Below are 23,373 nucleotides of genomic sequence, written 5' to 3' on the forward strand. Positions count from 1 at the left end.
GAACCCCCAAAGTCATTTTAAGAGCAGGTTCTGGTTTGGAAGAGTGATCATAAAGGAATGGGAGAAAAAAAGGAAACAAAACATTAAGTCTCCCACTAAGAAGCATGTAATACAAAATTCCAAAAAAACAGGCAAATTCTGATTCTCAGAATGATAATTAATAAAATCAACAATTACAACATGAATTTATTCCAGATGAAATTGATTTTGTATAATAGACATACAAAAAGTTTAAAAGAAGTTTAGGATGCTGAAAGAGATAAGTGAAGGAATATGATCAATTTATAAAGAAGATATTGTGAAACAAAAATAGGTGGAAAGGAAATGAGCAGATTTCTAGATATCAAAAGACAGAGATTTCGAAAATTAAATATACAAGCATTGAAATAACTCATATAGTATAACATTTGCTGGACCCAGTTCAAGGATAAAATTAGTAAATTGGAAGATGGAATTGAGGACTTCACTGAGAATGTGACACACAGACCAAGAAAAGAAATATGAAAGGCTAATTGAAAGTAATAAGGATAGCCGGGCATGGTGGCTCACGCCTGTAATCCCAGCACTTTGGGAGGCCGAAGCAGGCAGAACACCTGAGGTCAGGAGTTCAAGACCAGCCTGGCCAATATGGTGAAACCCCATCTCTACTAAAAATACAAAAATTAGCCGGGCGTGGTGGTACATGTCTGTAATCCCAGCTACTCGGGACGCTGAGGCAGGAGAATCACTTGAACCCAGGAGGTGCAGGTTGCAGTGAGCCGAGATCGCACCATTGCAGTCCAGTGACAGAGCAAGACTCCATCTCAAAAAAAAGTAATAAGAATACACTGAGAGGTTTAATATACATCTAATAGGAGTTCCAGACAAAGAGTGATGGAGAAACAATATTTGAAAAGATAAAAATGGAAAATTTTCAAGAAATGAGGACATTAGTTCCCAGATCAAAAATGAATTCCAAATATCGTTCAGGATAAATAAAAATAAACACACAGCTAAAAACATGGCAGTGAAACTATAGAACATCAAAGATAAAGAGAAAATCTTGGGTTGGGCTCAGTGGCTGATGCCTGTAATCCCAGCACTTTGGGAGACTGAGGCAGGTGGATTGCTTGAAGTCAGGAGTTTGAGACCAGCCTGGCCAACTTGGTGAAACCCCATCTCTACTAAAATATACAAAAATTAGCCAGGCATGGTGATGGGAGCCTGTAATCCCAGCTACTCAGAGGCTGAGACACGAGAATTGCTTGAACCTGGGAGGCGGAGGTTGCAGTGAGCTGAGTTTGCGCCACTGTACTCCAGACTGGGTGACAGAGCAAGACTCTGTCTTAAAGGAAAAAAAAAAGAAAATCTTAAAAGCTGTTAAGACAAAATATTTTGTGAAGGAACTATAATTAGAATGGCAGCACATTTGTCTTTAACAACAGAGGTTAACAGTCAGTTGAGTAATATCTTTAAAGTACTAAGGTAAAATAGGATTTTCTACCCAACTACCGTATTATTCAAGAATGAGGACAAATTTTAAAATAATCAAGTTTGTAGAAGAAAGCAAAAGTGTTCTTCATGACCTGTGAAATACACAAAGATTTCTTAAACAGGACACAAAAGCACTAACCATGAAAGAAAAAAATTGATAAACTGGACTTCATTAGATATAAGAATATCCATCCATTCATCAAAAGACAAAATTAATAGAATGAAAAGGCAAGCTATAGACTGGAAGATAATATTTGTAATATGCATAGCCAATGAAAGACTTATATCTGGGGTATATTAAGAACTCCTGGCTGGGCACGGTAGCTCATGCCTGTAATCCCAGCACTTTGGGAGACTGAGGTCAGTGGATCACTTGAGGTCAGGAGTTTGAGACGAGCCTGGCCAACATGGTGAAACGCTGTCTCTACTAAAAATACAAAATTAGGTGGGCATAGTGGTGCATGCCTGCAATCCCGGTTACTTGGGAATCTGAGGCAAGAGAATTGCTTGAATTCGGGAGGTAGAGGTTGCAGTGAGCCAAGAGCACACCACTGTACTCCAGCCTGGGCGACAGAGCGAGACTCTGTCTGGAAAAGAAAACAAACAAAAAACCCAAAAACAAAATAACTCCTACATGCCTACAAATCAATAACTAAAACTTCAGGATTGTTTTGTTTTGTTTTGTTTTTCAGAAAATAGGCAAAAGACTTAAGTAGGTACTTCACACACAAAAAAGATGCTCAACATTGTTACTCATCAAGGAAATGCATTTTGAAACCATGGAGCAGTTGGAAGTCTACTTGCTGGTGGGGGCTAGGGTGTAATTTGGTACAGCCACTTTGGAAAACTGTTTGGTATATCTACTAGAGCTAAGTATACAATGTACCCTGTGGCCCAGCATTTTAACTCTTGGGCATATACCAAACAAAAATGAGTGCTTATGTTGATTGAAAGACATATTTAAGAATGTTCACAGTAGGTTTATTCATAAGGGATAGTTAGTGGTATATTCACACAAGAAAATGCTATCTATCTGGCAATAAAAAAGAATAACTGCTGATAAAAGCGGCAACATAATATTGAGTATAATAAGACTCAAAGTACATACTATATTGATATGTAGGAGTTCAGAAACATGTATCTTTGGAAACATTATTAGAATAGTGGTTGACTGGGAAACATGAAGATTTCTGAGGTGCTAGAAATGTTCTATTTCTTTATCTGGGTAGTGGTTACAGAAATGCATTGTATACATATGTTAAAAGTCATCAAATTACAGAGTTATTCCTGAATTTATCAAAAATGAGGAATAAGTGAGGAATAAAAACCATTCCAAACATACAATGACCAAGAGCATTTACTCCTTGTAGACACTCATTATAAGATGCATTGGATGGTGTTCTTTAGCAAGAAGGAAAGTTTTACTCAAAGGGAAGTCAAGAAATACAAGAACTAATGGTGAAAAAGAAATTGGTAGATGTAGGCCGGTGGCTTGCACCTGTAATCCCAGCACTTTGGGAGGCCAAGGTGGGCAGATCACTTGAGCTCAGGAGTTCAAGACCAGCCTGGGCAATATGGTGAAACCCCATCTCTACAAAACACCAAAATTACCCAGGTGTGGTGGTGCGCACCTGTAGTCCCAGCTACTCTGGAGACTGAGGTAGGAGGATCACTTGTGCCCAGGAGGTTGAGGTTTCAGTGAGCCAAAATCATGCCACTGCGCTCCAGCCTGGGTGACAGACTGAGACACTGTCTCAAAATAAATAAATAAATAAATAATTAGAAAGTGTGTTGATAAATTTAATGAATTGCTGAATAGTTTTAAAAATAAGTTTAAAGTTTTTCGTCTTGGAAAGACTAAACTATATTTCTATGTATTAGTAACAAAATATACAGTATGTAAAGTGGACTTGTATTTGTGATAGAAGAATAACTTGAAAAATTTATAGATGACCGTATTTATTTTAAAAAACATTTAGGAAAATCACCAAAAGAACAGAAATACTACCTGTAGCTTATAATGTACAGATAGGGAAAAAGGAACTATAGTAATTTTTTAAATCATTTTCACTGATAATAGGAAAGAATGAAGCAAACAAAAACAATGATAATGAAGATAAAATGATATGATATAAAAAAATCCAACTACATTAGTAACTCAGTATATACAAACTGATGAAAGTCAGCCTATTTAAAGAGAGTAATTATATTTGATTTTTTAAAATTCACTTTAGGCCTGGCGCAGTGGCTCATGCCTGTAATCCCAGCACTTTGGGAGGCTGAGGCGGGTGGATCACAAGGTCAGGAGTTTGAGACCAGCCTGGCCAACATGGTGAAACCCGGTCTCTACTAAAAAAAAAAAAAATACAAAAATTAGCTGGGCATGGTGGTGTGCACCTGTAATCCCAGATACGCAGGAGGCTAAGGCAGGAGAATTTCTTGAACCCAGGAGGCGGAGATTGCGGTGAGCCTAGATCATGCCACTGCACTCCAGCCTGGGTGACAGAGCAAGACTCTGTCTCAAAAAAATAAAAAATAAAAATAAAATCCACTTTATGCAGCTTATAAAAGATTTTCTTAAAACAGAACCACAGAAATATTTTAAGATAAAGGGATGAAAAATCATAACATATAAAAACTAATCAAACCTGTATACCAATATTAATTCAGATTAACTGATAAAATTACACAAAGTAAACACTGAGAAGGAAAAAAGAGAAACACTTCCTAATAGTAAAAGGGATACTATCATGAAGATACAACAGCCATTAATGTGTATGCACCTGATGATAAAGCCTCAAAATATAAGAAGTAGAAACTGACAGAATTATAAGAAATGAAAAAAAATTGCTGTCTTAGGAAATTTTAACAGGTCTCCATCAGAAATTAAAAGATCAAACAGAAAAAAGATTAGGCTACAGAAGATTAGACTAACACATTTGATTTTACACACACACACACTCTCTCTCTCTTTCTCTCTCTCTCTCTCTCATTCATTCACACTCAATTAGCCCTCCATGTCCATGGCTTCCGCCTCTGTGGATTCAACCGACTGTGGATTGAAAATATTTTTGGGGAAAAATATGCATAATTGTATCTGTACTAACATAATGTTGAGCACATTACAATACATTACCTAAGGGTACATTACAGTACCCTAAACAATAAAGTATAACAACTCTTTACATAATGTACATTATATTAGATAGAAGTAATATAGGGAATCCTCTGAAGGTTATATGCAAATATACCATTTTGTATCAGGAACTTGAGCATCCCTAGATTTTGGTATCTGCATGGGATCCTGTAATCAATTCCTCACCGATATAAGGGTGAGGAATACACATACACATATAAGAGTGTATGTGTGTGTGTGTATGTGTATGCATGTGTGTATACACAGTCATCCCTCAGTATATGTGGGGAACTGGTTCTAGGACGCCCTGCAGATACCCAAATCCACACATGCTCAAGTGCCACATCAGCCCTGCAAAACTTGCATAGGCCCTGTGAACCCACATATACGAAAAGCCAGCCCTCAGTATACAAGGGTTTCACATCCCACAAATACTGTATTTTTGATCCTCATTTGGTTGAAAAAAATCTGCATATAAGTGGATCTATGCAGGTCTAACCCACGGGTTGTTCAAAGGTCAGCTGTGTATATCTTAATACTGTTGCCTTGAGGATTAAGTTTCAACTATAAATTTTGCACAGAGAAGTTTACAGTTTTACACATTTTTTGAAAAAATAGGAATAATTAAAAATGAATGAGTTAAGCTTTCAAACCAAGAAACAAGAAAGATAACAGGATACACCTAAGAGAATAATATGTAAGGAAGTAACGGAGCAGAATTAATGAATTAGAAATTGATACAACAAAAGTTCTCATGGCTGATCAACGGGAAAAGGAAATACAATTACTAGATGTGATCTTGGCTCACTGCAACCTCCGCCTCCCAGGTTCAAGCAATTCTCATGCCTCAGCCACCCCAGTAGTTGAGATTACTGTGCCACCACTTTCGGCTAATCTTCGTATTTTTAGTAGAGACAGGGTTTTGCCATGATGGCTAGGCTGGTCTCCAACTCTTGGCCTCAAGTGATCTACCTGCCTCGGCCTCCCAAAGTGCTGGGATTACATACGTGAGCCACCGTACCAGGCCTGTTTTTAAAATCATGGAAGAACACTAAGATCCACTTCAAAATGTGTTAAGAACTGTAATGAAATAACCTTTAAAATAAATAAAAGAACAGCATCAATGTCCTATGTTAAAAAACGTTAAAAAATGAATAGTCAAAAGTGTATTTCAACAAATGACTTGCGGCATAGACCAGGTGTTGTGAATGCTATGGTTTGAATGTGTCCCCATATTTTATGTATTGGAAGTTTAATCTGTGTATATTGATTGGAGGTGGGGCCTGTGGAGGTAATTAGGATTAGATAAGGTCATCAGGGTGGGGCCCTCATGATGGCAGGCCTGTTTTTATAAAAAGAGGAAGAGACCTGAGCTGACATGCTGTAGTTCCCTTGCCATGTGATGCCCTGCACCGCCTCAGGACTCTGCAGAGTCCCTACCAGCAAGAAAGCCCTCACCAGATGCACCTGCCTGTCTTGACCTTCTAGCCTCCAAAACTATGGTAAATAAATTTCTTTATGAATTACCCAGTCTCAGGTATTTAGTTATAGCAACAGAAAAACAGCATGTGACAATGAGTTTTGCGAATCTTCAGGAAACAGTTAATCTTACTCTTTTGCAAATTGTTCCAATGAATAGAGACATGAAGGGTAACTTAAGTTTATCAGGATTGTATGAATACATTATCAAAACTAGATAACGACAATAAAGAAAAACTATGAGACATTCTCAGATATCAACGAAATGGCAATGAAGAATCAGTTTATGATACAATAAAACGTCTAAATATATATCTTATGATGTTTACTCTTACGTGGTTTGACATTTTAAAAAGTTTTAATGTAGTATTCTACTTTAGTAGGTTAAAATCTCAAGAAAAAGGCTTTCATAAAATTAAACATTCACTCATGAATTTCTTTAAAATGTTGGGCAAACAGGGAATAGAAGGGAACTTTCTTAACCTAATAAAGGACATTTACTAAAAGTCTGTAAGAGATATAATAGTGGTTAAACTATAGCAAAACTAAGAAACTAGAAAAGAATACCACCATCACCACTTCTATTCAGCACTCTAATAGTGAGTACTACCCAATACAAAAAGACAGAAAAGGAATAGACAAGACAAAGTTGTCCTGTTTGTAGTCAATATAATTATCTATATAGCAAACCCAAGAAAATTTATATAATATTAAACTAGTTGGCAAGTTCATTATAGCTATTGGATAAAAGATCAGCCTGTAAAAATTGGTAGCATTACTGTGCTCAGTTACAGTCCATTGAATATATAATATTTTTAAAGACTGCATTCACTATAGAAATAAGACCATAAAGTACCTGGAAATAAACCTGACTAAAGATACACAGGACCTTTGTTTTTTAAAAAAAATCATAAAATTTGCCGGGCACGGTGGCTCACTTCTGTAATCCCAGCACTTTTGGAGGCTGAGGCGGGCGAATCACAAGGTCAGGAGTTTGAGACCAGTCTAGCCAACATGATGAAAACCCATCTCTACTAAAAGTACAAAAAATTAGCTGGGCGTAGTGGTGGGCACCTGTGATCTCAGCTATTCAGGAGGTTGAAGCAGGAGAATCACTTGAACCCGGGAGGCAGAGGTAGCCGTGAGGCAAGATTGTGCCACTGCACTCCAGCCCGGGTGACAGAGTGAGACTCCATCTCAAAAAAAAATAAAAATAAATAAATAAATAAATAAATAAATAAAATTAGATTCATAAGGAAGATCTGAACAAATGGAAATATATACTATGTTCAGGGATGGAAAGACTCAGTACTGTAATGATACCAGTTGTCCCCCAGATAATCTACAAATTTAGTGCATAGTAAGCTGATCCTAAAATTCACATGGTGAGAATGAGGAGCAAAAATAACAATTTTGAGGAAGAACAAGTTGAGGGGACTTGTTATTGTCCCCTCAAGTACTTGTTAGGTAAAGTACCTGTTAGATAAAGTCTTGCCACATATTAAGACTTACTATGAAGCCAGAGTAAACAAGAGTGTAGTATTGGTGCGGGTAACAATTAGGTAGCAGAACAGAATAAAGAGCCCTGAAAGAAATACATACATAGATACTTCTTCTGATATGTGACAGATATTACATTAATCAGTAGAGAAAGAATGAACTCATTAATAAATGACACTGGGTCATACCTCGTTAAATGGAAAAAAATTCATTCCATAACACATATAATTCACAGAAAGTACTCAACAGATTAAAAATCTAAAAATGAAGAGTAGAACTTCAAAAGAAAATATAGGAGAACATATTTATGACTTTGACATAGGAAGATTTCTTAACACATGGAGTAAACCAGAAAGGAAGAGATTAAGTTTTAAAACTTCTGTTCAACAAAAGACACCATAGTTATAAGGGAAGCACAAATGAATGAAGTTGGAACTGTGTACCATATCTGAAAATTAACTCAAAATGGATCAAAGACAGTGTAAGATCTAAAGCTATAAAACTCTTGGAAGAAAACAGGTCTGAATCTTCGATTTGGCAAAGGATGCTTAGATAATGCCAAAAGTACAAGCTATAAAAGAAAAAGTAGATAGTTTGGACTTCTTCAAAATTAAAAACTCTGTGTTTCAAAGGACACCATCAAGAAAGCAAAAGACAGCCTACAGAAAGGGAAAAAATATTTGCAAATGATATTTCTGATAAGAGTAGTATTCAGTGTATGTAACAAAAGATAACCCAATTTAAAAATGGGCAAAGGATTTGAATAGATATTTCTCCAAGGAGGATATATAAATGGCCAACATGGTACATTAAAAAATGCTCAACATCATTAGAAATTAGGGAAATGCAAATCAAAACCACTATGAAGCCTGGGCAACATAGTGAGACCCTGTCTTTACAAAAATTAGAAAATTTACCCAGGATGGTGGTGTGCACCTGTGGTCCCAGCCACTCGGGGGCCGAGGTGGGAGGATTTCTTGAGCCTAGGAGGTTGAGGCTGCAGTGAGCCGTGATCACATGATTGCACTCCAGCCTGGGTGACAAGGTTAGACTCCATCTCTAAAAGAAAAAACATTATGCAGTACCACTTCACATCTACTAAGATGGCTAAAATTTAAATAAAGGGAAAGTAACAAGTGTTCATGAAAATGTGGAGAAATTGAGACCCTCGTATTTTGCTGATAGAAATATAAAACAGAGCAACTGCTTGGAAAACAGTTTGCTGGTTTCTCAAAAAGTTAAACAGAATTACTATATGATCCAGAAATTTCACTCGTAGGTATATACCCAAAAGAACTAAAAGCAGAGATTCAATCATATACTTGTATGCCAACATTCATAGCAGCATTATTCACAATAGCCAAAAGCTGGGAACAACCCACATGTCCATCAACAGATGAATGGTTAAATTAAATGTATATGGTAAATACATTAGAATATACAGTGGAATATAATTCAGCTTAAAAATGGATAAAATTCCAATACATGCTACAACATGGATAAACCTTGGAAACATTATGCTAATAAAATAAGCCAGACACAAAAGGACAAATATTGTATGTTTCCACTAATATGAGGTAACTGGAGTAGTCAAATTCATAGAGACAGAAAATAGAAGTTACCAAGGGTTGTGGGGAAGAGGCAATGATCAGTTACTGTTTAATGGATACAGAGTTTCAGTTTGGGATGATAGAATAGTTCAGATCTGGAAATGGACAGTTGCACATTGTCTATTAATGCCACTTAATTGTACACTTAAAAATGGCTAAAATGGAAATTTTCATGTGTGTATTTTACCACAATATAAAAAAAATTAGGCCGGGCGCAGTGGCTCACGCCTGTAATCCCAGCACTTTGAGAGGCCGAGGCGGGCGGATCACAAGGTCAGGAGATCGAGACCATCCTGGCTAACACGGTGAAACTCCGTCTCTACTAAAAAATGAAAAAAAAAAAATTAGCCGGGCGTGGTGGCGGGCGCCTGTAGTACCAACTACTTGGGAGGCTGAGGCAGGAGAATGGCGTGAACCTGGGAGGCAGAGCTTGCAGCGAGCCAAGATCGCGCCACTGCACTCCAGCCTGGGCGACAGAGCAAGACTCCGTCTCAAAAAAATAAAAGGGAGTGTTGAAACATGCTACAACATGGATGAACTTTGAAAATGTTATGCTGAACGCAAGAAGCCAGTCACAAAAGACTACATATTGTATGATTCCATTTACATGTAATATCCAGAATAGGCAAATCCGTGGAGACAAAAAGTAGATTCATGGTTGCCTAGGGCTGAGGGGTTCAGGGGATTGCGAGGTAATAGCTGAAGAGTGTGTGATTTCTTTGAGGGGGTGATAAAAATATTCCAAAATAGATTATGATGGTAGTTGCACAATTCTGTTAAACTAAAAATCATCTAATTTTGCCCATTAAATGGGTGAAGTGAATGTATATGAATTTTATCTCAATAAAGCTTTTTTAAAAACTATCAATTTAACATGTAAAGTCAAGCTAATAAAAATGGTCAAAAGCTATTAATAATTCTCAGAAGAGAAGATACAAATAAATGGCGCACAACCATGTAAGTAGATTCTCAACCTTACTAGTAATCAGGGAAATACATATAAAAATAACACTGGCATAGTCTCACAATATCAGGCTAACAAATTTTAAGTCTGATAGTATCAAATGTTGACAAGGAAGTGGACAACTGGGAAAAATCACTGCTGCTAAGTATATAAATTGATATAATCACTTTGGAAAGCAACTTCCCCTTCTAGTTTACATGCTCTAAAAAATATTCATGCATATGTGCACACTAAGTTATACAGGCATACCTCAGAGATATCGTGGCTTAGGTTTCAGACTACTGCAATAAAGTGAATATCACAATAAAGCAAGTCACTATTTTTTTGGCTTACAGTGCATATAAAAGTTATATTTACACTATCCTGTGGTCTAGTAAGTATGCAGTAGCATTATATCTAAAACAACATATATACCTAGATTTAGAAATAGGGCTAAAAAAATGCTAATGATCATCTCAGCCTTCAGTTATAATCTTTTTGCTGGTGAAGAGTCTTGCCTTGATGTTGATGGCTGCTGAAGGTTGGGGTGACGGGCAGTTTAAAAAATAAGCAACAATGGGGTTTGACACAACTGTTGGCTCTTTCTTTTATGAAAGGTCTCTGTGTAGCTGGTGATGTTGTTTGATAGCACTTTACCCACAGTAGAAATTCTTTCAGTATTGGAGTCAATCCTCTCAAACTCTGCCACCACTTTATCAACTAAGTTGATGTAATATTCTAATTCCTTTGTTGTCATAAAATTGTTCATAGTATTTTCACCAGGAGTAGGTTCCATCTCAAGAAACGACTTTTTTTTTTTTTTTTTGAGACGGAGTCTCATTTTGTTGCCAGGCTGGAGTGCGGTGGTGTGTTCTCGGCTGACTGCAACCTCTGCCTCCTGGGTTCTAGCGATTCTGCTGCCTCAGCCTCCCGAGTAGCTAGGACTACAGGTGTGTGCCACCATGCCCAGCTAATTTTTGTGTTTTTAGTAGAGACAGGGTTTCTACCATGTTGGCCAGGATGGTCTCGATCTCTTGACCTCGTGATCTGCCCGCCTTGGCCTCCCAAAGTGCTGGGATTACGGGCATGAGCCACCGCGCCCGGCCAAGAAACCACTTTCTTTGCTCATCCATAAGAAGCAAATTCTCCATTCAGGTTTTATCATAAACTTGCAGCAATTCAAGTCACATCATCAGGCTCCACTTCTAAATCCTATTTCTCTTGCTATTTCCACCACATCTGCAGTTACTTCCTCCAACTGAAGTCTTGAACTCTTCAAAGCCATCCATGAGAGTTGGAATCAACTTCTTCCAAACTCCTGTTAATGTGGATATTTTGACCTTTCCCATAAATAACGAATGTTCTTAGTGGCATCTAGAATGGCGAATCCTTTCCAGAGGGTTTTCAGTTGATTTTATCCAGCTGCAGCAGAGGAATCACTATCTATGGCAGTTACAGCCTTATGAAACATATTTGTGAAATAATAAAACTTGAAGGTCAAAATTATTCCTTGATCCATGGGCTGCAGAATGGATGTTGTGTTAAGAGACTTGAAAACAACATTAATCTCCTTGTATATCTCCATCAGAGCTCTTAGGTGTCTAGGTGCAATGTCAATATTTTGAAAGAAAATTTTTTTTTCTGAGCAGTTGGTCTCAATAACGGGCTTAAAATATTCAGTAAACCATGTTGTAAACAGTTGTACTATCATCCAGGCTTTGCTGTTCCATTTATAAGGCACAGCCAGAGTCGATTTAGCATAATTCTTAAGGGCCCTAGGATTTTCAGAATGGTAAGTGAACACTGGCTCAATAATAATGGTGAAGAAGTTTGAAATATTTCGACACAGACAAAATTAGCACATGCTGTTGGAAAAATGGGGCCAAAAGATTTGCTTCAGACAGGGTTGCCACAAATCTTCAACTTGTTAAAAAAAAAAAAAAGGCAATATATGCAAAGCACAATAAAGTGAAGCACAATAAAGTGAAGTGTACCTGCATACCAAGTGCAAATTACAGAATTTTTTTTTATAATTGTGAAAAACAAGAAACAGTTATCTATCAGTGGCGAATGGATTAGAGAAAACTGATATATTCATACAGTAGAATATTACAGAGTTTTAAAATAAACTGAAAGGAACTGTATGAATCAAAATAGATGAATCTTGAAAAAATTTTGAGTATAAAAATCAACTTATAGGTGAATGTATACATTATGATATTTATATAAAGTATGAAAGTATGCAAAACAACACGTTGCTTTGTTTCTTGATACATATGTAATTATGATATAAAAACGTACATGGGAAGGAAAAGATTCAAATTCAAGGTAATGACTACCTCTGGTGATCAGCAGGAGATAAGCTTATGAAAGGGAGCCTAGAGGAGTTAGTTACATCTATATTGCTTTATTTCTTTTTTAAAAAGCTGAGGCAGGTATTATAAAATGTTGAGCTTTTTTGAGTTCGATGGTGGGTATAATTAGGTTAGGCTGTTCTCTGTACTTTTCTGTCAATTATGTGTATTGACAATTAAATTTTATATTTCCTATGAATATTGTTACATTTTAACCAATGAACCTATCATAAAATCATCTATTAACTCATACCAACTCTCAGAATTGCTTACCATTCTAAAAATTTGTCTTCAAGAATAAAACCTTGTGAAGAGAGTTTGGATTCTTTGTTAATTGTTGATTTTTTCTCTTGAGATTAGCTCTTTCAAAATGATAGTACTAGCTGCTACCATTTATGCAGTGCTTACTCTGTGCCAGACACTATTAAAAAGAACTTTACTTATATCTTATTTAGTTGTGTAAACAACCCTGTGAAATAATTATTATTCACATTTCCAGTGGGAAACAGGCTTAGAGAAAGTACGTAGTTCATCAAAGGTTACACAGCTAATAAATAGTAGGGTTAGAATTGGAACATGCATCTCTGTGACTCCAAAACCCATGCTTTTAAGCCACATTATAAAGCCTTTTCTTTACCTGTAGTTATAAAAATTGTATAATAAATTAGCGCTTATTGAAAGGGGAGGAGGGCAAACATGTCTGTGGCATATGATCATTTCTGAATTGGAAGAGACCTAAGCTATAAGCATCTCTTCACATTTTTAGTCTTCTCTCCCATCCACTGTATTCATGCCTGATTCCATCCTCTTGTTATTTTTGAAACTTTACTCTCAATTTCTGTAAAACGTAATAGACTCCCATTTCTGGTGTTATATTATGATAGCAATTTTTAGTTGGGAAGAAAGTTGAAGGAGTTAAAAATTGGGAAGTCAACTAGGAGCCAGCTCAAGGAATTTAGTATGACTTGGAAGTTTACATGCCATATTGCAAAATGCAACAACCAGAACTCACGTCTTCTGATTTCTGATCTGGTGGTATTACTATCCAATCATTTCTTAAAAAGCAATCTGAGGCCAGGCGCAGTGGCTCACACCTGTAATCCCAGCACTTTGGGAGGCTGAGGCAGGAGGATCACTTGAGTCCAGCAGATCAAGACCAGCCTGGTCAGGCCGGGCACGGTGGCTCACACCTGTAATCCCAGCACTTTGGGAGGCCGAGGCGGGCGGATCACGAGGTCAGGAGAGAGAGACCATCCTGGCTAACACGGTGAAACCCTGTCTCTACTAAAAATACAAAAAAAAATAGCCGGGCGTGGTGGCGGGTGCCTGTAATCCCAGCTACTCTGGAGGCTGAGGCAGGAGAATGGCGTGAACCTGGGAGGCAGAACTTGCAGTGAGCCGAGATCGCGCCACTGCACTCTAGCCTGGCCGACAGAGGGAGACTCCGTCTCAAAAAGAAAAAAAAAAAAACGACCAGGGTGGTCAACGTGGCAGAAACCCTGTCCCTACAAAATACACAAAAAATGTAGCCAGGCGCGGTGGTGTGCGCCTGTGGTCCCAGATACTCAGGAGACTGAGGTGGAGGATTGTTTGAGCCCAGGGGACAGAGGTTGTAGTGAGCCAAGATTGCACTACTGCACTCTAGCCTGGGTGACAGAGTAAGACCAAGACCCTGTTTCCAAAAAAAAGCAATCTGAAAAATAACATTAAGGGTGATTTAATTCATAACCACCTTTCGTTGTTTCATTCCCTTCTGCCTTTTTCTACTGTGCTCCTCCACTAGATGTCCTATTCCTCTTGCTAGAATTACCCTTTATGGAAATGAGCTCATGCTAGAATCTAGAGCACCATTTTCATAGTAGTTTTATACAAGATAGAAGAGTAGCGACTCTATTTCTCCTGCTAAAATCAAGATACCTACTCTCTTTTTCCCCAGAAATCTTCAAAACCAGTAGATTCTGGTCTTTTTAACTGAGCCATTAGAATTTAGTTTATTGATTGGTGATATTAATGATGGCAAAATTTTGGGCAGTTCATATTTTGTTTAATTGTTTTGTGAAATCACAATGAATTTTAGATGACATGAACTGTTACTTCTGGTTTATAGAATATGAAAGTACATGTCTACCACTGAGAACTATAAAAACATGTCTGGCTTCAGTATTCTAAATATTTATACCTTACCTAGTTGTACATATCTATATTCTTTGTTGTTCAGGTTAAGCTTTGTTTTCTAGAACCAAAATTCTGCCCACTCTTATGGCCATGTTTGTTGATAATACTCTATTGGAAACCTTTAATGAGAGCTGTTATAACATATAAGGATTCTATTATTCATCAGAAAGAAGTGATTTACTCTCTTACTTGAGAATATTGGGATCTCTTCTATTAAAATTAATAATTAGTAGTCATATAATTTTTGTTTAGAGACTTTCAAAGAAATACATAATTGTGCTCGCATAGTCGTGCTCCATAATTAAATCTTTCTGTGTTTGTAATGGTAGATTATTTATGTTTTACCTTCTTTATTTTCTAAGGAACTGGCATTTGATCCATATGAATCGTATGCTCGAGATATTTTGCGACCTGGTTTTCATGATCGTTTCCTTAGTCAGTTATCAAAGCCTGGGGCAGCACTTTATTTGCAGGTATAGTAATTTTTAAATCAAGATGTACAATGTCTGAAAAGTAAACTTAAAAAAAAATTAAATCACTTTTTTTTCTAGTCAATAGGCGAAGGTTTCAAAGAAGCTGTTCAATACGTTTTACCCAGGCTGCTTCTGGCCCCTGTTTACCACTGTCTCCATTACTTTGAACTTTTGAAGGTAAGAAAACTCTTTATTGTTATTTATAACATATTCAAGTGTGAATTTTTTTTTTGCTACTTCATTTGTAAATTATTATGTGAGTACCCTGCACATTAGTGTGTTTCTGTTTTCTTTTTCCAGTTAAGAAGCAAATGGAAATCAGTCTGCAAAAGAGTAGCATATTTTCTCGTTTTAGTAGTGAATTTTATTTTTGTTGTTTTTTAATTTTTTTTTGTTTTTTCTTTCTTTTTATTTTTGGTTTTTGTAGTGAATGTTAAAGCAATTGTCAGATATTTTTATCTTGTACCTTTACTTTTTGTTTACATGGCTGATTCTTTGAAAACAACCTTGGATTTATGCATCGCAGTTTCCATTTGGGGACCTCAGCAGACTCAGGGACTCAGTGTGAGGATAAGGGAGCCAGTGTGAGGATAAGGCCAAAGTAATGGGGAAGGTTAGTTTACCTGACTTTCATAGCTCAAGTTTGCAACTATCTGTATTAAACTGTTTATCATTACTTTAGAAACAATAAATTTCTATAATCTCAGTAAAAATTGCCCATTTGATCACAGTTCAAAATATTAAGCACTGACTGAAAGGAAAGGGGTTGTCTGTTTTTTCTTTTCCTATTATATACTGAAATTAAATAAAAGTCTGTATAAATTATAATTCAGTAGTGTAGCTCAAAGTGATATTCTTTCTACCTTTAATGGACTAGCCTTGTAAAGACAAAAGAAGACATGCATTAATAGCATTATTATTTCTTTAGCTTTCAAATGAGTATTTATTTCACCAAAGAAAACTTCTGTTTAGTATCATGATTCTTTTATGGAGAATATATTACTGGAAATCATATTAATAGTTTACAGATGATAAAGTGGGCTCTCTGTAATGAATCAATGAATGAATAGAAGGTCTGTGAATTTATTAACAGTAAACTGGAGGAACTCTCATCCTTACATTTTCTCAGGTCTCTGCACTGCATAGTAGTCATTTGGAATTCAGTTTGATTTCTCAATTAGGAATGTTTACATTGAGAAAGGAGTAAGGGAGTTAAAAGGTATTTTTAATCACTAGGCAGAAATAACAAAGCTCTTAGCAATAGCATACCATTTAAGGTCTTTGGAAATACAGGATGAGTATCTTAAGAGGATAATCAAGAGAGGAAGCATTTAGTATGTAAAATCTTTAGAAAGAATTCATTATTACTAACTATAGTTATAATGGGACATTTACATACTGTTTTGTTATATAGAATTTTTCTTTGTAATGGTTTCTCTAATGGGATTTTTTTTTTTTTTTTTTTTTTTTTTTTTTACCTGAGCCTGTAATGAAATTCAGAAAGATTCAAAGGCCATATAAAATCTTAAGGCCGTTATCAGTTTATAAATAAAAACAAGAAGGCCAGGTGTGGTGGCTCACGCCTGTAGTCCCAGCACTTTGGGAGGCTGAGACAGGAGGATTGCTTGAGCCCAGGAGTTCAAGACCAGCTTGGGCAACATGGCAAGACCCTGTCTCTACAAAAATAGAAATAAAATTAGCCTGGAATGGTGGTGCACACCTGTGGTTCCAGCTACTCAAAAGGCTGGGCAGGAGGAACACTTGAGCTCAGGAGGTCGAGGCTGCAGTGAGCCATGACCACACTTCTGTACTCCAGCCTGAGAAACAGAGCAAGCCCCTGTCTCAAAAATACAAAACAAAACAACCTCCCCCTCCAAATGAACCCAAGAAGCTTTGATGAAAGTTCAGAAGGCTATAAAACCCAATCATCTTAATAATATAAAAGAAATTTTTACTCCTTCAAGTGTAGGCAATTAAAATTTCTAAAATTATAACTTACATTAATAGAATTTTAATAAGTGCGTCATTTATCAATTTAAGATTTCTACTGATTTAAGCATGCGTATCCCTGGTTCGTATTACTGCCTAAGTTATATTGCAAAGTTAGCAGTATATTGGGCAGGAAATTTTGCCTAATTAGTCCACAAGACTCTCATCACTTTTTTTTTTTTTTTTTCTGCACACCTATAATCCCAGACACTCAGGAGGCTGAGGCAGGAGAATCACCTGCACCTGGGAGAGGAAGGTTGCAGTGAGCCAAGATCACGCCATTGCACTTCAGCCTCCGCAAAAAGAGCAAAACTCCATCTCGAAAAAAAAAAGAAAAGAAAAGAAAAAAAGAATTTCCTAGCAGCCCTGGATATGCCAAACCTGTTCAGGGTTCCATGGGTATCCCGGTTCATATTACTGCCTCTTCGCTTGTTCTTTTTTCCCATTTATCTGGAATTCCTCTTCTACCCTCTCCAGGCTGGAGTGCAGTAGCGTGATCTCAGCTCACTGCAACCTCTGCCTCCCAGCTTCAAGCGATTCTCCTGCCTCAGCTTCCCAAGTAGCTGGGATTAATTACAGGTGTGTGCCACCACAGCTAATTTTGTATTTTTAGTAAGAGACAGGGTTTCACCATGTAGGCCAGGCTGGTCTCGAACTCTTGACCTCAGGTGATCCACCCACCTCGGCCTCCCAAAAGTGCTGGAATTTCAGGTGTGAGTCATCATGCCCAGAGTGAGTTCCTTCCTTTCTTTACATACATCTCTTTAGAGAACTTGTCCCATTTTTATTGTCTGCCTTATCATTCAACTGTTTGCTCTGTGAAGAATGGAGCCCTATTATCTTTGAATTCTCATACCTATTACAGTGTCTGGCATTTAGGCATTCAATAAATGCTTGTTAAAAAATGAATGGCAAAAAATATGTATACATTTTCCTTTAAGTTCTTATGTCTTATATTTTAAAGAAAATTTAACTGTAAATTTTATATAATTACATTTATTTTGGAAACTTAGGTAGAATGCCTTAAACTTTACAAAGTCGAAAGATAAGTTTAGCTATTAATAGTATAAGACTGTTGAACACAAAGAAACAATAAAATGGTGGTTACCAGAGGCTGGAGGGTAGGGGAGTAGGGAGATACTGGTCAAATGACACAAAATTTCAGTTAGGAGGTGTAAATTCAAGAGATCTGTTGTACATCATGGTAACTACAGTTAATAACAATACATTGCATATTTGAAAACTGCTAAGGAAGTAGATATTGTGTTCTCACCACAAAAAAAGTATGTGTTAATGCACATGTTTTAAGTAGCTTGATGTAGCCATTCCAGATTATATACATCTATGAAAAGATCCTGTTATATACCATAAACATATGATTTTTACTTGTTGATTAAAAAATAAATTAAAAATAGTATGACTTTAATGCTACTAAAACTGAAAAAATACTCTTTCCTTCAGCAGTTAAAGATAGCAGTCAAGTCTTCAGACTCTTTAACTTGAAAAGTTAAAGTTAATTTTTTTATGAAGTAAAAAAACTTCCTTTGTGCCCTTTTGAAAACCATATTGCTTCAATAATGTGATTTTTGTATGTGAAGTTTAATTTACTTCATTAAACAAATTTAGATTTCTTTCTTGGGGCTAAGTAAATATATTGACCAGTATTTTATTTTATTTTTATTTTATTTTGAGACAGAGTCTCACTCTGTCACCCAGGCTGGAGTGCAGTGGCACGATCTTGGCTCACTGCAAACTCTGCCTCACGGGCTGAAGTGATTCTCCTGCCTCCCAAGTAGCTGGAATTACAGACGCCCGCCACTACGCCTGGCTAATTTTTGTATTTTTAGTAGACACAGGGTTTTGCCATGTTGGCCAGGCTGGTCACGAACTCCTGACCTCAAGTGATCCGCCACCTCGGCCTCCCAAAGTGCTGGGATTATAGGTGCGAGCCCCCACACCTGGCCTGACCAATATTTTAAAGGTTAGCAAATCAGTACATGTTTGGTTCCACAAAAGTATTAACTTTTTCTTTGTTCCTTAGACATAGGATTTTATCTCCCTTTCCCCAAGATGCACTCAAACAAACCTTAGAAAAAACCATCCAGGATGACTTTGAATTCCCTAGAGAATTGCCTATTCTTTTTCTTGTATGCTGGGTCCTTGTAACCTAAGGGAAAGTAAGTTTCCCTCTATTTTAAAATTCAGGTTGAAGTCTATGTTGTTATGTGTACATGAGTATATTTGGTTTCCTAAGGCTGCCACAGCAAAGTACCACAAACTCAGGCTTATAAACAACAGAAATTTATTCTTTCACAGTTCTGGAGGTGAGGAATCTGAAATCAGGGTGTGGGCAGGGCCACACTTCCTCTAAAGGCTCTAAGGAAGAATCCCTGCTGCCTCTGCCTAGCTTCTGGTGGACCCCAGCAATTCTTGGTGGTCCTTGGCTTATAGATGCCATCACTCCCGTCTTTGCCTCTATCTGCACATCAACTTCTTCACAGCTTCATGTTCTTCTCTATGTGTCTGCATCCAAATCTCGCTTTCCTTTCTCTTACAAAGACACCAAGTCAGTGGATTTAGGGCTCATCCTAATCCAAGATGATCTCATCTCAACTTGATTACATCTGCAAAGATCCTATTTCCAAAGAAGATCACATTCATAGGTACCAGGGGTTAGGACTTGAATATATCTTTCATGGGGAACACAATTCAATCCTTAACAATAAGTTTTTGGTACACTATAAAAATTAAATTTTTGTTGTTCTGATTCTCCAGCATATACACTGGCTACATTGGTTTTATACGCTGGCTTCCCCCTAACACCCCCATCCCTCTTTTTTAGAGATAGGTCTTGCTCTGTCACGCAGGCTGGAGCGCAGTGGTGTGATCATAGCTTGCTGCAGCCTGGAACTCCTGGGCTCAAACAGTCTTCTCACCTCAGCCTCCCAAGTAACTGAGACTACAGGCATGCACCACCATGCCCAACTAATTTTTTAAAATTATTTTTTTGTAGAGACAAGGTCCCATTTTGTTGCCCAGGCTGATCTCAAACTCATGGGCTCAAGGGATCTTCCCACATTGGCCTCTGAAAGTGCTGGGGTTAATGGCATGAACCACCGCACCCAGCCTTTTTTTTTTTTTCCCCTCTTTTGCTTTTTTTTTTTTTTTTTCTGTTTTCTTTTTTTGCATTAGGCCAATTAATTATTTCATCCTGATCTTAGATTTTTTATTTTTATTTATTTATTTATTGAGATGGAGTCTTGTTCTGTCACCCAGGCTGGATTGCAGTGGTGCTATCACAGCTCACTGTAACCTTGACCACCTGGGCTCAAGTGATTCCTCAGCCTCACAAGTAGCTGGGACCACAGGCACATGCCACCACGCCTGGCTAATTTTTTAAAATTTTTATTTGTAGAGACGAGATGTCGCTCTGTTGCCCAGGATGGTCTCAAACTTCTGGGCTCAAGGGCTTCTCCCACCTAGACCTCCCAAAGTACAGGGATTATAGGCGTAAGCCACCGAGTCTGGCAGAGAACCAATGGAGGTTCTCTCTAGTGTACATTCCCTTGAACCAGCTTTCTAAATTCAGAAATTCTTATCTAGAAACTGTGGGCTCCAAGCTACATGGTATTGGAGCTGACCACAAATGTTGAATGTCTAAAGTTAAACATAGGATAATGTACCACAGGAGCCATTGTAAAACAAACAGCTAACTATTGTATTACTCCAATTTTTAATTTAATTTTTTGGTTTTGGTGTTTGGGGTTGTTTTGTTGTGTTGTGTTTTGTTTTTGAGACAGGGTCTCACTCTGTTACCCAGGCTGGAGTGCAGTGGTACAGTCACTGCTCACGCATCCTCAACCTCCCAGGCTCAATTAATCCACCTACCTCAGCCTCCTGAGTAGCTGGGACTCCGGTTGTGCACCACCATGCCTGGCTAATTTTATTTTCTGGTAGAGACGGCATCTGGCTATGTTGTCCAGGCTAGTCTTGAACTCCTGGACTCAAGTGATCTGCCCACCTCAGCCTCCCAAAATGCTGGGATTACAGGTGTGAGCCACTATACGTGGCCAATTTTTAATTTTAAATAAACTTGACTGCTGTGAGGTGCATTTGTAGTTAGTGATGTTTTCTCTGATTAGAACAGAGAGGTGGTTTTAAAAGGTATGTTTTCGTAAATGACATATCCGAACATTTTTTAGGGTTGATTGCCTGTTTAATGTTTGGAATTGAAATCTCATTTTAATTAAGAATTTCATCTTCTCCACCCATACCTTTTAGGTGTGCTGGTACCATAAAATAATAATTTATTTGAATGTCATGACCTTTCTTTCCCTCAGCTTTTAGTGGAATGTTTAAAATGATGTCATGGCAAACAGGAGCAAAAGGCTTGAATTACTCAGCAGTTAGTTAATTAGTTCTGGAATAATTTGGATAATATTTCATACATTTGCTAAGAGGGCTAGTAAATCAAGTGTTACTCTTTGCATTTTCTATGTTGTAATCCACTGTGGTGTCTCATCAAACGGTATACAAATAACATTCCAGAATCGAAATGTGAACCTAATCTTTGCTTGTGTTCTCTTACGTTGTGATGAGCTCTTTCTATGTATATAATATTTAAAATAAATGGAGATCTTTATTTTTATATCCCAAATGTTAGACAATTATAATGTATATTTCTTGGCTGTATACTTTGTCATTCTTGTGCATTGCAATTTACCTGTTCTATGGAATAGATTTTATTTAGTGAATATTGAGGTTTTTCAAAGTCATTTCAGTTATTTGGGTACCTATTATAGTGAAAAGTCACGGGACTGAAAGTCAAGAATTGTGGGTCCTGGACCTGCCTGTTAGTGCCTTCAAGTAAATGGTAGTTCCTTCATTGTATACAATGCCATGTTGGAGAAAATTAATTCCAAGGAATAAAAACGAATTCAAGCATTCCTTTTTTTAATCAAAGGGAAGCCATTATATGATTGTGAGTGAATTGAGCATATAAAATGCACTGGGTACAACAATTTATTTTTTATGTATCAAACAATCTTGAGTTTTATTCTCCTGAATACTGCTATATTCTTTGTATTCTTTGTAGCTTTTTCTTTTGACAGCTCCTTACATTTAATCCCATTTATCTCCCAGGGTTTCCTTTGCACATGCAACACACCATATTGACTACTGCCTCTTTACTTATTTCTAAGGGACCAAAAAAATTAGTCACTGGTGAAAGTGGTTTCTTTCTTGTGAAAAGTTAAATTTTATCATCTCAATAGAGCATATGAGTTTTCATTCTGCTTTAAAATATGATTCCTGGCTGGGCACAGTGGCTCATGCCTGTAATCCTAGCACTTTGGGAGGCCAAGGCTGGTGGATCACCTGAGGTCAGGAGTTTGAGACCAGCCTGGCTAACATGGCAAAACCCCGTCTCTACTAAAAATACAAAAATTTGCTGGATGTGGTGGTACACACCTGTAATCCCAGCTACTCTGGAGGCTGAGGTAGGAGAATTGCTTGAACCCGGGAGGTGTGGAGGCTGCAGTGAGCTAAGATTGTGCCACTGCACTCCAGCCTGGGAGACAGAACAAGACTCCATCTCAAAAAAAAAAAATAATAATAATAATATGATTCCCTAGATGAGTTTAAGTACAATCTCATATGGTAATATAATCTCAGGACTTAGTACTTTTTTTTAAACTATTGAAATAAACTGCCTTTGTACAAATGTAATTGTTACTATTGCACATTATTATTAAATAGGCACTCATGAAAAGCATGGTATTGAATATCACTGGTAACAAGAGGATGCAGCTTTGTTGAGTCTCATTTACATACTAATTGCCACTGCTTTGTCTCTGTAGCCACAATAAGCCACCCTTTTGATGGTAGTTAGCTTGAATTATTTTGCACCAGTGCCAAGTTTAAATTAGCTATGTTAAGTAAAAGAAGCAAAAAATGCTTACAAGAAAGGTCATTTATTACACTGAAATTTATTTTAGAGGCTTGCCTAATGCTATAAAGGTAAAAATGACATTTTAAAAGTATTTCATCAGGAAAGTTTTATGGGTTTGAAATGTACTTTGGGTTTGTGGCTTTTAAAATATTAACATTTTTGAGATACCAGAATATTCTGTATGTAAAATGCTACAGTTAAATAGTAGATAAATGATTCCAAAACTTGAAACATTTTTAGGATAGAAAATCAAAGGATGTCCAAGTGGATTTTTTCTTTTATAAATATTTT

At 37.1% G+C, this 23,373-nt stretch overlaps 1 protein-coding gene across 4 annotated transcripts in view; it reads left to right on the forward strand.

Moving 5' to 3' along the window:
- The window catches only part of SOS1 (SOS Ras/Rac guanine nucleotide exchange factor 1), a 143,262-nt gene that overhangs the window by 74,333 nt on the left and 45,556 nt on the right, over nt 1-23,373 (forward strand). For all 4 annotated transcript variants that reach the window (XM_054475501.2, XM_054475499.2, XM_054475500.2 and 1 more), the window contains exons 7-8: nt 15,033-15,143; nt 15,222-15,320. In XM_054475501.2, coding sequence (XP_054331476.1) covers nt 15,033-15,143; nt 15,222-15,320 — 210 coding nt within the window. The remainder of the gene's footprint in view (nt 1-15,032; nt 15,144-15,221; nt 15,321-23,373) is intronic.

This window comes from Pongo pygmaeus, chromosome 12, assembly GCF_028885625.2.
Source record: "Pongo pygmaeus isolate AG05252 chromosome 12, NHGRI_mPonPyg2-v2.0_pri, whole genome shotgun sequence".
Taxonomy (NCBI): domain Eukaryota; kingdom Metazoa; phylum Chordata; class Mammalia; order Primates; family Hominidae; genus Pongo; species Pongo pygmaeus.